Below are 15,623 nucleotides of genomic sequence, written 5' to 3'. Positions count from 1 at the left end.
AACCACAACACCTGTCTTTTTTACAAGCTTTAAAATACTCATAAATCCAAATGTCTATATTTTCCAAGGATTTCGTTGAGGAGGACAAAGTCCAACCAAAATAAATCAATAATGATGCCGTTATATAAATCAATTTATGCCAGCATTGTCTGCAGGACCATTTCTTGCTCTAAGTGGTATATGTGGCTGTTTACAGCTTCAGGATTACAAGGGATCCTAAGATTTTAAAACAAAAAAGCGTGCATAAATAAAATATAAAAAGGTTTATGTATCAGGCAACCTGCTTGTGCTGGTCTAATAAGGAAATGGCAACTGTAAAGTGTTATAGAAAGCGCTATGCCTCTGATAGTAATATACTAATTTAAAACATGGTTATGAAATAAATCTGTCCTGAGAGGCCCATGAAATTTATTTTATACCTAATTGGGTCAATGTACTGAGAACTTTATACACTAGTTTTAAGCACAATCTGCAAAACGTTCACAGAAATCCAAACATCCAAAGGTCATTTTTATTTATTTTATTTTATTCTTTTAATAAAAGCATGAACCTTTTTTCATGAGAAGATTTATCATCGGTTATTAACCTTCTAATATCCTATGCACCATAATTATTCATTTCATTTTCATCTGATAATATATTTACAGTTTCCTGGGTCTCTGGTTACAAAATATTTAAGAACCATTGACCCTACACTCTTGGAAATAAATTGGGGTGGTACCTATTGCAGGTGTATCCTTAATGTGCATGATTTACCACTGAAAGAAAACAACAAGAAAGTATTGAAATTAAGGGCAATTAAGGAATATTTGTGTGATGAAAAGAAGCTAAATAATGACAGTTGTATAATAAACAATATGTAATGTAGCTCTCATCTTTATATTAAGACTTTAATGGAACATCAATAGTATGAACCTTATTATTTTTAAGATGCACAACACTGAGTTTTTCAGCTAAACAAGCTTCTAAAAGGTACTAAAAAGATACAAAAGATGGAACTATTCCAAAGACAAGGAAAATTGTCTAAAATATATTTTAGCGTTCGTGCATCTCGGGACCCTATAGTGGTTGATAGAGAAGCTGATGAGAAGCTGATGAGAAGCTGACACACCGGGTAAAGAGGCGCTTTCAAATAATGTCGAGCATGAAATGAGGGTCAGGACTGGAACTAATGATGCGGGACATCTCTTCTGGCTTGCAAAGAAGAAGAAATGTCTGACATGGACCATGGTCCTGCATTAGCAAACCTTACATGAACATCAGGAACACACACACACACACACATACACAAATACAAACAAATAAAACATCTGTCTGGTGTGTGCTTTAAATATAAATTAAACTCAGAGAATAAAAGTAGCGATATAGCATGGAGCGCGCGCGCGCGCGCGTGTGTGCGTGTGTGCGCGCGCGTGCACGCTTCGCATCAGTAAGCCTGAGATGGAGACTGGCACAGAGATAATAGAAACACACGTGCTCTCTCTCTCTCTCTCTCTCTCTCTCTCTCAAACACACACACACACACACACACACACACACGTGCGCGCGCTTTCTTGTGCCTTTAGTTCAAAAGAAAATTGCCATAAATTGGCCAATTAGACTTACCCAGCAAAATGTCGGGGGTTTTGGGGTCTCTAAGCAACATTGTTACATTTTCTAGACAGATTTTTATATGTACGCAAAAATGTATCCACATTAAAGAAATCTTAAAACAGGCACCAAATATTAGAACATAATAGCCTACACATATTTAATATATAGGCTACAGTATATAAAAAGCTGTAGGATGTTCGTGAGCTGTGGGATTGGGCTCGCGGGTGAGAGGGATGAGTGAGTTCAGAACACTGCGGCTAGAGAGGATAATTCCCCACATTACTGTCATCTCACTAATTATGCCTTTTTTCTTCCTCCATTTTTAACTAAAAGCGCCTGCATGAAGTGGACAAGGTCTAGAAGCTATTATTATCAGCACAATACACACCTGCAGCACAGGTCACACTGCATTCGCCTTACAGAATTATTTGTATTGTTTTTATTATTATTATTATTATTATTATTATTATTATTATTATTATGTTTATTATTCTTATTCTTATTATTATTACAGGATCGACACTGTGCAGATTTTTTTTTATTTGTGTGTGTGTGTGGGGGGGGGTGGGGAGGGGGGGGGGTTTGTGTGTGTGCACGCTCTTTATCAGGACCTACCCGAGGCTGGAGGTCGCAGATTAGCAGAGCTCTGATCTACTTCGACGGCTGAGGAGGAGGAGGATGAAGCCGAAGCCGCCATCATCAGACTGGCCGCTTTTCACACCAAGGACACACTGCTGGGACACACATAGTCATAATCATACACAGAAACAAACAAAGAAACAAACAAACAGACAAACAAAAACTATATCCTAATTTCGCGTATTTAATTAAGATAAATATAAATTAAAATTGGAAGTTATTATAAAAATGACAAATTCTCGAATTAAAGCTCCCCTTTTTTATGAAACGAAGAAGAAGTTTATTATATTTGCATTTATTATATAGATGATGATGATGATGATTACTCTTATTATTATTATTATTTAAAGAAAACGCAAATTTGTGTTTTTATGGATGTTATATTTAATGGCTCTTTGTCAATATTCATTGACAGCCATGTTCCAGTCAGTGCCTGTCATACTCCGTTATATAGTTATTGTGTTTCCTTTTTTGTAAATTATTTGAAGCTTTTGTTAAGTGTACAATTACAGTAATAAAGCAATGCCAAATGCAAAAAATATAAATGATTTAAACATTAAGACGTTCACTCACACACCCTATCATTTTCTGGTATAATTCTTATATTTATTATTGATTTTATCATATTTATTTTTAACTATTTATTTTTGGATTATTTGAGCTGAAGCTATGCAGATCGTTATAAGATGATTTGGTGCGAGTTTCGCATTTTTTCAGTGTCCCAGCTAGACACGTAAATGTTCAAGTGAGTCGAAAAAAATTAACAACATCTAACAACAGATACACAAAACAGCAAACATTAAAATGTACCTTTAGGAGATTATATATAAACCCTTAAGTAGTCTATATACGACAGTGATGTAAGATTCCTGTGCATAAGCGTTTTGATTAATTGACGGATGAATTTAGAACCAATAAAGGTTCAAAAATACCTGCGTCATGCGCACGAAAGTATAGAAATATTATAAATGATTGGAATTCGAAGATAATATATATAGCCTATATATATATATATATATATATATATATATATATATATATATATATATATATAGAGAGAGAGAGAGAGAGAGAGAGAGAGAGAGAAAGAGAGAGAGAGAGAGAGAGATTTATGGTTGAAATTACTAATGACACTACCTGAAAAATAAAACAGAAAAGTATAAAAATGTCATATATATTTGCCGTTTTATTTATAATTTATATTTTTCTTTTCAAATAAAACTATGTTTATATTTACGTGAGTATATTTTTCTTGAGTCTATTTTTTTTTGCATCAACATAAATTTTCTTAACTCTCAGATATACAGAATATTTACAATTAATGCAAATAATATTACAAAACATTATACATTTTATAACATTATAAAACTCTAAAATCGTTTATCTAAAATTTTTTTGATTTTTATTAGAAATATTAATAATTGTAAACCAGGAGTCAAAGCTGGATATTAAAATATAAACAGCTCTGTTTATCACTGTGGTTTACACTTAGTTTTTTTCTTACTTGCTTTGGATAATAATTTTTTCTCTTCTCACACTGTGACGTTTTTCCGAACCAGTTCCTGCCTAAAACAATATTACACTCAGTAACCTCAATTATTTCACACACACACACACACACACACACGCGCGCGCGCGCGCACGCACATCAGTCAGCGTCAGAATGAGGAATGAATAAACTCTGGCACTCATGTGTTAAATAACCTTGTTTTTTTTTTAATGAGCCGAATCCTAAGTGTTTTTATTGACCCATTTACTATGGGGGAAAAACCGTACACACATCACACACCCAGACTGAATGATGGATCTAAATGTACGTGCATTCAGGCCATTTAATCAATCAATCATGGAATGAAAAGCATGCAATCATAAATCATGTTCATGCTCAAAAAAAGAAAAGAAAAAGGGAGTAAAGCTGAAGAAGCTTACCGTTTACAGGTGTGTGTGTGTCGCAGACTTCCTCTCCAGCTCTGTAGACTACAATCCAGAAAACCCAAAAGAAAGACAGAGAGTGTGTGTGAGTGTGTGTGAGCGTGTGCACGGGTGTACAATATGTGGGGTGTATGATCTTCTTAATATTGTCTTACAAACCGGTGAAAATCTCCCAAAGGAACAACAAACCCCCGGTCTTCTGGACGAGAATAAATGTCTCTCCTTTCCCCCCAATTCGTGAATCGACTTAATATATTCGTTCCGCGCGCGCATACACACGCGCGCGCGCACACACACACACACACCCACGCACACACACACACACACACGCGCGCGTCTGTGAGTCACCCCGAAAATTTCCAGCAGCGCCTGAACAAAATCCACTTTGTGCTGCGGGCAGACATGGAAATGGCACAGGAGCCTGGAGTCACTGTCACGGCTTTATAGAGCAATTAATACACACACACACACACACACACACACACACTGAGAAGTTTCAGCCCCTCGAACCATCAATCAGAGAAAGAGAGAGAGAGAGAGAGAGGTTCATCTTACTAACGTCTTATTAGTGGTGTTTTTGACTCATTTTCAGTCATTTACACAATAAAACACTCAGATTTCAAAACAAATACTCGTTTTACCTGGTTATTTATATGTTTTATTTATATAAAGTTTTACAAATCAATCAATCAATCAATCAATCTATCTATCTATCTATCTATCTATCTATCTATCTATCTATCTATCTATCTATCTATCACGCCCCCCCACACACATCCAAAGACGTTGAACCCAAAAAAGTCACCTTCTACTTAAACCGGACACTTTCCTTCCCGTGGTTGAACACATCCACCATGAGGGGGCGACAGAGAGTCAAACTGCCCTGAATTACCCTGTAGGCTTTGAGCAAATGAGGCTGGATACTGAAACCCCTCCCACTTAAAAAAATAATTCATTATCAGTCTTAATGAGAGTGGGACTTCCAAATATCATTTTCCAAACCACGTTTTAAAACCCGTGTGATTGTACAGTATATTGGCCATTTTTAAAGCCATCTTCTGGCTATTGGGTAGAATACAATAAACACTCACTCATCGACCAAACCGTTTTATCCTCTACATAAGGTCACAGGGGGCCTGGAGCCTAACCCGGGAGACTTAGGGCACAAGGCTGGTTACACACTGGACCGGGTGCCAATCCATCACAGTGCACACATACTTACACACACTCACATGCTCATTTATACAGTATATTATGGGCAATTTGGGAACACCAATTAGCCTAATCTGCATGTCTTTGGATTGGAGTACCCGGGGGAAACCCACGAAGGGAGAACATGCAAACTCCATGCACATAGAGACAGACCTCAATCAATCCTGGCTGGGAATCGAACCTGGACCCTGGAGGTGCAAGGAGACAGTGCTAACCATTACAACAGTGTGCCCACATAAACACTTCACAAGAGATTTCTGGACTGAACATACAGTATGTCCTTGTGAATGGTTTGGCCTGATTAGTGTATTTGCTTGGTCACATTAATCGACTCACAACATTTGTATTTTACAAAATTGAGGTCTTCCTGTTTCTCTCAGCTCTACATGTCTACTTAAAAAAAAAAAGAACTAAGCTTTATGGAATAGACATCAGTTTTGTTCTTAGCTCTTGAAGACTCCACTAAGGGGCGGAGCCAAACCTTTCATATGATGCACAGTGCTTCATGGCAGAATGCAAATTTACTCTATTATCGTGTGTTATAAAAATGTGTGGTTGTTCCAGAAGCTCAATCCAATAGGGCCAGTATTATGTTAAAGAAACAATTAGAACATATTCCTTCTGATACAAAGAATCCGGTACAAAAGCAACTTAATTAACAAACTGACCCTAAAATTACAGAGACATCATTCTATATTGCAGAATTCAAACAAATAATTGGTTATGGAAAAAGAAGGATTTACATCTTATTGGGTGATTACGACATCAGTCTAACATAGTAGGAGTAAAAACAGGGTTATATAAGGTCACTGGACTGTATACTAAAAATGTTCTCTGGCCTAAAGAAATCAGAAACGTAATCATGTACAGGGGTCACTGTAACCTTAAAATTATAGTAAATACTAATGGACAGCTGGTACAAAATAAGGTCATATTAGGAAAATACTACTGTTAAAACAGCTCAACAACAAGTAACATTTTTTTTTATATCACTATGTTATGTACAATAAATTAATGGCGCTAATTTTAATTGTCAGAAAAAAAGTCATGGCCATGAGGAGAAGACTCGCCTTTTAAAAGAGCATATCATGACAGGAGCTGGGTGTCTAGCCCTATAGCCAGGATCATTTGATTGATCTTGAACAGAAGTTCCTGGCTTAACCACAAGGTGACCTTAATGTCAACTTTCCATCAATGCATCCAAGACAAGCTTATCATAATTATTTTCTTTTTTTTATGTTCTAAAGACAACCATTTAAAATCTGTATCTTGCAAACGTTTCTATGGGACTGCAGCACAAAGTGGAGTTTTATCACACGGCTGTTTGGGAAACATTCTGAACAGATGTGGCACACTCCTTTCAGAAATAGCATGTTGGGTGTTATGGTGTACTGAGCCATATCATCAATCCACATCAACAACACAATGCAGTGAATAGTGCTAATGCTAACAAAGTTACTATAGAAAACTAACTCCAAACTATCAAAAGCCACATTGCTTCTGCATATTGCATACAAAGATACTTAAGAAATGAAAGGAACCAGATCTGGATTTTTTTTCATGTTTAAAACATGTTTTATTTATTGCAATTACTGTGTCGTCCCTTCTACTCATCATTTTACGAATGTAATTTATGGTGCAAGGCTCAGTTTTCACAGTGTACATCCCATTTTTTGGAGTAAGCCATGCTGTGTCCACCACCTAACCGTGGGTTCAGTCCTCACTCTCTTTTTCTTCTTTTGTACCTCCGAAGTCATCCCAAAGACCACCATAAAATGTTGGGTGCTACTCTATCCCCTGCAATCGCTAATCTCCTTCAGATGGCATTTCCTAACATTAGATAGTCCACCTGAGTACACCTTCCACCATTCTTATTCAGTATGTCACCCCGTGTTCCTCTTTCTTCTAAAATTATGTATTCACCACTGCCATTTCCCTGCTTTTGTAAAAGCCACAATAATCTGTCCTTTTCTGAACCCCTTACCTATCCATCACCTTTGTTTTCTTCTACAACATCCCCATTAAGATCAGCTACAATCTTTCTTCTTTGAAGACACTCACTACCACTTTGTCTAACTCACTCCAGAAATCTTCTTTGTCCTTCACGTCACATCTAACCTATGGAGCATATGCATTGACGACATTGATCATTACGCCTTCCACTTCCAGTTTCACACTCATCATTCTATCAGACACACTCCTCACTTTCACTACACTTTTGGCATACTCTTCCTTCAGTATTAGACCTACACCATTTTTCATTTTAGTTTTGCTTCTCTTCCACTTTGTCTTTTGTACACACAGTGTATCTAGCTCTTTCCTTTTAAGTTAAATTAAGCTTTTATTTGTCACATATACTGGGGTCGGAGCTCAGGGTCAGCCATGATACAGCACCCCTGGAGCAGATAGGTTTAAGGGCCTTGCTCAAGGACCCAACAATAGCAACCTGGTGGAGCTGGGGCTTGAACTGCCGATCTCTGATCAGTAACTCAGTGCTTTAACCCTCTGAACCACCACTGCCATGTAGGGAAGAGCACAAATGTAGTCATAGTGCCAACATTCAAAGTTCCTTTATTTAACCTCATTCAAACTGTTTGCAATATGTAAAAATGTCCATCCCATGTTTTAGAGTAAGCCATGCTGTGTCAAGCTTTTGCTTGTGTTTTGTGGTGATTGTGGAAGTTTCTTAAATGCATTGACATTGTTTGTTTTCTGCATACTCTGTGTATAAGTACACAGTTCGTGCTGAGTTAGGCGCATAGCCACGTTCACCTTGAGGAAAGAATCGCTGAATTGATTGACTCTGTTGAGTGATGTGTATGGCCAAAATTGCCCGTTGTGTGTTCCCTGCGATGGTTGATTACCCTGCCCAGGGTGTACCATACCTCGTGCCCAAAGTCTCCAAGCCTCCTGCAACCCTGTATGCAGAAGAAAGCAGTTTAGGTGATGACTGAGTGAGTGGTTTCTGGTCCTCTAATGTATGAAACGAAAAGATATAATTGAAAAAGCGAGTCCTGACCAATGTACAGACAAAACCTTTCTTTTATTTACATAGACGTTATGTGCCATTTACGATCTTGCAGAATAAGCAGGAGTACACAACATGGGCATTGATTAAGAAATTACAGGAAACACTTATTTAAAGTGCTTTTATTTAAAAGGCAATTATTTAAAATTTCTTTGATTGCTGTTTCATCCTAAATGCATTGGAGGCCTATTATATTAAATTATTTATTTTAAATCAATCAAAAAAGTCTAAGATAAAATTAGAAAATAGAAACGAAATAATGTGATGAAAAAAATAAGAGAAAAAAAGGGGAACATACAGTAGTCCCACAAGTGCAAAAAAAATCTGGATAAAACAATAAAGCTGCAAGAGGTTTGAACAGCTGTTTGAGGAGGCAGAGATCAGCTCTGGCTAATGTCTTCCTTGTCTCTGTCAGATGATGATGAGCAGCTGTGCCCTCCATCGGAATCAGTACCTGTATCATCATCATTATTACTGCTGCTGGTTTCATCATCATCATCATCATCATCGTCATCATCATCATCATCATCATCATCATCTTCTTCATCATCATCATCTTCTTCATCATCACCCTCTTCATCATCATCATCTTCGTCATCTTCATCATAATTAGATGTGTCATCACTGCTGGAGTTTTCCTGTGCTTCATCTGTGGTAGACACACACATACACATTCACACACCATGTACCAGAACCAGTTTTTCCCTTTGGGCAGAGTGGTCTAAGTATTATTATTTCTGCATTAACATAATTGCTGAACATTTTATGGTAACTGTGCTGCTACATTATTTACACAAAGGTTGTAGTCACAGTAAGTCAGATGTGCGAATGAAAATCAACATAACTATAACAGCATTAATGGGACAAACTATACACTATATTTATTAGAGCCTTTTTGTCTTTGTACATACAATCTAATTTAACTAAATTGCCTAATTCACCTTGAAGAAGCTTTGTAGATAATAGAATTCACAGAATCTGACCACGAAAGCTATCTTTACTTGAAATAAATTGAAAAGGCAAAAGATAAAGAGAGTGAAGCAGGCGGAAAGACATGAAGATCATTGTCTCACCTGTCAGCAGTCTTTCTTCAATCAGAGGAAGGAAGTGTTTGGCCTCAGGGTTCTCGGGTTCATAAACAAGAACTGAAAGCCAACAAAAAGGAAACAAACATGAGGGAAAAAACATCCACAAGTATGTGAGATTACTGTAGTCAAAGAAACAACCAAATAAATGAATGTAATATGAGCTGTGTAATTCAGAGCTGCAGTACGACCAAAGTGCACAGTATACTGTATTTAAAATTCCTCTTATTAATTAAAACAGCTAATCAATATGACATGACCAAACAAGTAACATGAATCAACTTCCTTCACTTCTTTTAACAAAAACAGAGGCCACGTCTCCTTCACTTGTACTGACAAACTCAGAGGCCACGCCCCCTTAATGTGATTGACAGAAGCCACACCTCTTTCACTGTGACTGACAAACATTGAGGCCACACCTCTTTTACTGTGACTGACAGAGGCCACTCCTCCTTCATTGGGACTGACAAACACAGAGGCCACGCCTTCTTTACTGGCACTGCATTATAACTAAAATCAACATGTAATAATCTCAGTACCGTGTGATAAACTCCTTGCAGTACTCACTCATTTGGCAGAGTTTCTTGGCAAGTGTGTACTCCCTTTCCATCACAGCCTTTAGAAACTAAAGAACACACACACACACACACACACACACACACACACACACACACACACACACACACACACACACAACGTTTAATATACAACTTCAGCAGGGTTTTGCAATGTGCAATGATTTAAATTAATAAGTAGGAATGTGCCTGACCTCTGCAAGCAGCTCAATGGGAGCATGAAATTCATCCCTGTCCTCATCCTCTTCTTCACACTCTTCCTCATCTCCACTCTCTGCCTTACTTGTGCTCAGGCCAGTTCTACTCTCTGGCACTCCAAGGTACTGAGGCACCTGAACTACATCTTCATGCAACTTCTGCACACTGTCTGCACTTACAGTCTTTTCTTCTGTGAAAACGTCACACAAGATTCACACCAGAAATGTGCAGCTATCTGCAGATAACATGCATAACACGTTGTGTATAAACTAGGTCTAACATATTAAAAGGAGCACATTAAGATAATCCTATGTGTTGACATCACTACTATCACTACCTGAAATACCTGCACCACCAGCAGCGGAGTGTCTAGGTGATTTTTCTAGTCTGTGCTTGGATGTGTCTGCTGGCGACAGAGCCTGTAAACCAGTGTGCGTCTCGCTCCTGGTATAAAAGAGTATAAAAATGTAATGGGGTTGAGAATGAGCGCCATAGGCATCCACAGGCCATAAAACACAGCGCATACACGAGAGCAGACAGGAACGCGTCCTGCTATTTCTCCTCCATATGAAACACAACGTAGAGAATTCCAGGCGCAAAAACATAAGCTTTATGGCACATGATGTAATTATGCGCCGTGCTTCACAGCAGATAGTCTTGGATGTGGACCATAATAAACTTTAGAACACAAAGGGGAGTCTTGGGAAAATTATATATAGAGATACAATATCCTGTGAAAGTCATAATGTTACTATTTATAGTACTAATATTAATAATAAAATTGTTTAATTTTATTCATAGTAATATACAAAAAATTTGTCCTGCATCAGTAACGGCATTCAGTAGTATACCGTGATGGTCTGTGCATGACTTTTGGTTTTGTACAGTTGTTCTCCAGCTGTGCTTGCTGTGTTCCTGAGACTGGCTTTGGATTCACAGTGCTTCTGAAATGAATAAAAGGTCAGGGATAAATGAATACACTTTGGTTTACAGTATTTTATGACACAACATACTGTACAGACCATTTTGTTCATCAAATAAGACTAAAGTCAACCGTCTGAACTGTTTGCTGATTAAAGACAGAATAATTTTTTTTTTTAGTGTACATGATTGTACTTGTACCTTAAAAATGTATCTGTCTGAATTAAATTTTTGATTAATTGTGTTTGGTTTCTACTTTACAAAAAAATAGAGATACAAATCAAAGGTACAGTAGGTGGGTGTAAGCTTAATTTTATTCTTTTACAAAAGGGTAAGTAGATGGAGTCAGGGTCGAGATTAGTCCGTCAGGTGAACCACGAACAGAAAGCAGATCAGAATCAAAAGTCAAAGCAAAGAAGCCAGAGGATCAACACAGATATCGTAAACAGAGGAAATGTAGAGGGATAAAACTTTGCAGCGAGTGAAGTGATGCCAGTGGATAGGGATTCTGATGTGAAATATAGATTAAAGTCTCACTGAGTCCTAAACCAAGACTGCAAGTGGATGCAATCGCAAAGAGATTAGACTTGTGACTTTATACTTGTGCAAAAAATAGAAAAAAATACACATAGTTACTGATCAGTAAAAATGGACAATATACTGTATCTCACCTGTCTACATTTCCTTTGTCATGTCTTCTGTCTGTGCTGACTGACACAGACGGCTGCTGTCCCTCTAACTGTCTACTCAGTTTTGGTTTCTGAGGCCTTAAGAGGATAAAAGAGTCATAAAATACATCAAATTAAAACATAAAACACACCACATTATTCTGAGGCAATCAATGTGTTATAGACTCTCAGTCAAAAACAAGATTATTGAAAAGTGCTTTTATGCTTAATTTGTTTCATTAATGAGCTTTTAAATAATTTAAAAGAAAACAAATACACTTTTGATTGTGCAGACTAAAAGAACACAGTTATGAGAAATAACTCCCTTTCTTTCTCTATATAATCCCCTGCTACACTAATGCACTTATCCCAATTTGTCCCAGTACACCGGAGCCATGATTGGACTGCCTGCTTCACGTCTGAAACTGGCAACGACTCCCAGTTTACTCCCTGTAATGTGTAAGTGGTGTTGTTGAATGATTGTGTCTACAGTTCCCACAGACAGACGCGTCTGCTCTACAAGTTGGTGGCGAGTTATCCATTGATTTACTGAAACGACTGCAGTGAGATCCGAGCCACCTCAGCTGGGATCGTCATGTTTGTGCAATTCAAATGGTGTATGCTGGCTAAGAGTCTCAAACCTGTACTTTGCTTGAAGTTTTCTGTAAATGTCAATTGCTTTCATGCCTCCTGTAAGACCACACTATTGTGTGTGTGTGTGTGTTAAACTTTTAAACAAGAGCTGACTATTTACATGGATTTATCCATTTGTGTTAGAAGTCCTTCTGGTGAAACTGGCATCACTTCTTCCTTTTCATCCTCGTCTAACAAAATTTTGTATTATAAGCCAGAAATTATATTCATGAACAAATGTACAATTTTGCTGATGATGTCCCTAATACTACTATTGTTAAACCTTTTGAACCTGGAACTGACCAGGAACTGATCTGGTACGAAATGTCCCTTGATGGTAATAATATTATAATTATTTAATACATATTATAATTATAATAAAAAAAGAATTGTTTATTTAATGAAATGAAGCCACAAGACAGCATTTCTATGTAATGAACACTACAGTAGTATTTGAAAGGACTGTATTTATAGGATTTGGGGTTTAAACCTACTGTCTCTTTGACTGGAGCAACCTATTCACCGGTGCAACTGCAAAAAAAGAAGAAAGCACAACAGTATTCACAAACCAAGGATGCTGTGCTGTTGAGTAATATATATATATATTTTTAACTGGACACTCTGTGGGGCTACCTCTAGAGGTTGGGATTCCTGGTTTTAAAGCTTCTGCATCCTGTAAATTTGAAATCATTAAGAAGTGAAACGGAAAAAGAGTAAAGTGTTTACTTTTTTATTGTAGAAAGTTAATAGTGATTTACACTTGGTTAAACTGACCTCTTATTTTATTTGACCTCAAAAACAACCCAAAAAATCATCAGTTCAATTAGGTAGTGCATTATAAACATTTAAGTATTTATTTATTTAAAATTAACAATATCCTTCTTCTTAAAAATCTAATAATCAAGGATTGCATAGATTAAGAAAACAAATAAGGTAAACACACAAAGCTACTAACATATTTCCAAATCCTCTAACAGTGTAATTACATTTATGTCTTTAAAGAAAAAAAAAGAAAACACCCCCATCATGTCTTGATACACTGCAGACTATGTGTAAGGAACCGATGTCAAGCAGTCCAATTTTACATGCCATGAACACAGCAAATGGACTTGAGGCTCAGGACTTAAATTTGCAGGGTTACGTAAAAAAAAAAAAAAAAAAGAACTCTATGGCAAAAGCAGGGGGGGGGGGAGTCAGGGAGTATCAGGATTGAGGCAGCAACACTACACACTGTTCTAAATTGGACTTCTTACCTTCGATGGTACTATTGAGGACGTCCCGACACACTGTAACCTACAGATATAAAACAATGCTTCTTTAATAACCAAAATAATAATAAGTAATAGCATGTCAAGTAATATTTTATATTATATATTGACTTTACACTATAAGGCTTAAACTGAACATTGAAGGTCACCCAAGACGTACCCCACTACTGACCCAAAAACACAAGAAAACTCGGCTACAATAAGCTAAAAACCAAATAAAAAAACACAGATTCTATAGACTGATGGAACAAAACTTTTGGGCCTATGAGGAGTACGTTTGAAGGAGAAAGAATGAATCATATGCAAAAAAGTGCACCCTGTCTACAGTGAAGCATGATAGCTTGGTGATGCTCTGGGGCTGCTTTGCATCCTCTGGCAGTGGAAAGCTGCAGCGTGTAGAGGGCAAGATGGATTCAATCAACTATCCTTGAAGAAAACGTCATGCCATTTGTGCGGAAGCTGTAACTTCGGCATCATTGGACCGTCCAACATGACAATGATCCCAAGAATACTTCAGAATTCACCAAACCTTGGTTTCAGATAAAGTCCTGGAGGGTTCTAGAGGGGCCATCATGATCTGCTGACTTGAATTCAATAGAAAACTTTTTTAAAAAAGCAGTAACAGCATTCAAACCCAAGAATTTGAACTAGAGGCCATTGCCCATGAGGAATTGGCTAAGATCTCTCAGAAACACTACCAGAAGCTAATGTCTAGCTATATATCATGTTTGCAGTAGGTCAAAATAACTAAAGCAGCCTCTACTAAGTACCGAGGATGTTAAATAATTTTAATACTGTAGTGGTTGGATTTCCTCCAACAGTTTAAAGACATTCAGTTTAGTTTAACTGGCGTTCCCAAAATTGCCCGTAGTGTAGGAATGACAATTTGGCATCTATCTGGCAATATGACTGCCATAGAAACGACGGATATACAGTACTGTATCTCCAGGGTGGGAAGTAACTGCTGAACAATGTGATAGAACAAAAATATAGTTTTTTGTTGTGTTGAGCTAAAAAATGGCTCTTATTTCATTGATTTAATACAAACAGCTATAAGTTAGTAATTTTGGACAAAAAAGGCAAATATGGAGTGAGAAAGAGAGTCATGAGAGAGTGATCTTAGGAATCAGAGTAAGTATTAAATAGGATTATTTGCTGTGAAGATGTGAAGAGTTAATGTACAGTATGTAGATCCTAGTTAAACATGGTGATAAAGGAAATAAACTATGAATTTAACCTGATATAATTTACATCAGATTTCAGTTGTAAAACTGCGTCAGTGTGTTACAGAGCTGGATGTGAATCACACACACACACACACACACACACACAGGTGGAAATGCAGCCGCTAACTCAGTTACATGAACGATTCTAACACACAACGCAAACAAGTTGACCAGCTTTAACTCCTCAAACCCACCTGCTCATCTCATCAGCGGCCAAACGGCATTAACGCGCTTTTACTCGTTCTGTTTGTTAAACTCTAATCGAGCCCAAGCTATTAGTGTACGCCAACAAGTGGGCGTTTCCAAGGTAACGGGGAATGGTTTCGCTTCTGAAAGATTCCGGGTGAAACACGAACCAAACCGGAACCCATTCACACAGCACACACTTCACTATAGGGTCAAAATCAAACACACTTTATGTGGTAATAAAAACGGTAATAGTTTCACTGCACTATAAAAGAGGGGAAAAAAAACGTAAAAAACTATAATAATTTGAAATAAATATTTACAAAAACAAACAGTACAGATCAGTTAAATTATTACTAACTAGTTTTATGAAAGATGGAAATGAATTGTAAAAAATCCGAAACAATGGAACAATAATTACATATTATATATTTCAGGGATACATTTGTCTCTCATTTT

General features: G+C 37.2%; 2 protein-coding genes across 7 annotated transcripts in view; both read right to left on the bottom strand.

Annotated features, from left to right (window-relative positions):
- The window catches only part of gad1b (glutamate decarboxylase 1b), a 28,044-nt gene extending 23,660 nt beyond the window's left edge, over positions 1-4,384 (bottom strand). Inside the window, exons 1-3 of one of the 4 annotated variants that reach the window (XM_053499391.1) lie at positions 4,324-4,384; positions 4,162-4,209; positions 2,209-2,324 (exon numbers count right to left, since the gene is read on the bottom strand). In XM_053499391.1, coding sequence (XP_053355366.1) covers positions 2,209-2,293 — 85 coding nt within the window. In that variant the 5' untranslated portion in view covers positions 2,294-2,324; positions 4,162-4,209; positions 4,324-4,384. Of the gene's footprint in view, positions 1-2,208; positions 2,328-4,161 lie in introns of all 4 variants that reach the window. The other 3 variants (XM_053499392.1, XM_053499390.1, XM_053499389.1) reach the window with 3 other exon arrangements.
- A 4,168-nt stretch (positions 4,385-8,552) lies between these two features.
- erich2 (glutamate-rich 2) lies at positions 8,553-15,277 on the bottom strand. 3 transcript variants are annotated; one of them, XM_053499349.1, is made up of 11 exons: positions 15,173-15,277; positions 13,738-13,777; positions 13,118-13,157; positions 12,979-13,015; positions 11,855-11,950; positions 11,114-11,206; positions 10,600-10,706; positions 10,259-10,452; positions 10,057-10,114; positions 9,478-9,549; positions 8,553-9,053 (listed from the first exon to the last, which is right to left on the bottom strand). In XM_053499349.1, exons 1-11 carry the CDS (start codon positions 15,178-15,180, stop codon positions 8,785-8,787), a joined length of 1,014 nt encoding a protein of 337 aa, XP_053355324.1. In that variant the 5' UTR covers positions 15,181-15,277; the 3' UTR covers positions 8,553-8,784. The 3 variants fall into 3 exon arrangements, with proteins under 3 accessions (XP_053355324.1, XP_053355325.1, XP_053355326.1); XM_053499350.1 differs by having other exon boundaries at positions 10,609-10,706; XM_053499351.1 differs by having other exon boundaries at positions 10,259-10,449; positions 10,609-10,706.
- Between the last annotated feature and the right edge of the window lie 346 nt (positions 15,278-15,623).

Source organism: Clarias gariepinus, chromosome 6 (genome assembly GCF_024256425.1).
Source record: "Clarias gariepinus isolate MV-2021 ecotype Netherlands chromosome 6, CGAR_prim_01v2, whole genome shotgun sequence".
NCBI lineage: Eukaryota > Metazoa > Chordata > Actinopteri > Siluriformes > Clariidae > Clarias > Clarias gariepinus.
Note: the sequence above shows the minus strand (reverse complement) of the source record. Positions and strands in the feature narration are given on the sequence as shown.

Excerpts from the sequence above, each read along its gene's own strand:
- erich2 (XM_053499349.1), bottom strand. Across the intron at positions 10,453-10,599 it reads TGGTGGTGCAGGTATTTCAG|AAGAAAAGACTGTAAGTGCA; the intron begins GTAGTGATAGTA and ends ACGTTTTCACAG. Across the intron at positions 9,550-10,056 it reads CAAGAAACTCTGCCAAATGA|TTCTTGTTTATGAACCCGAG; the intron begins GTGAGTACTGCA and ends GTTGGCTTTCAG.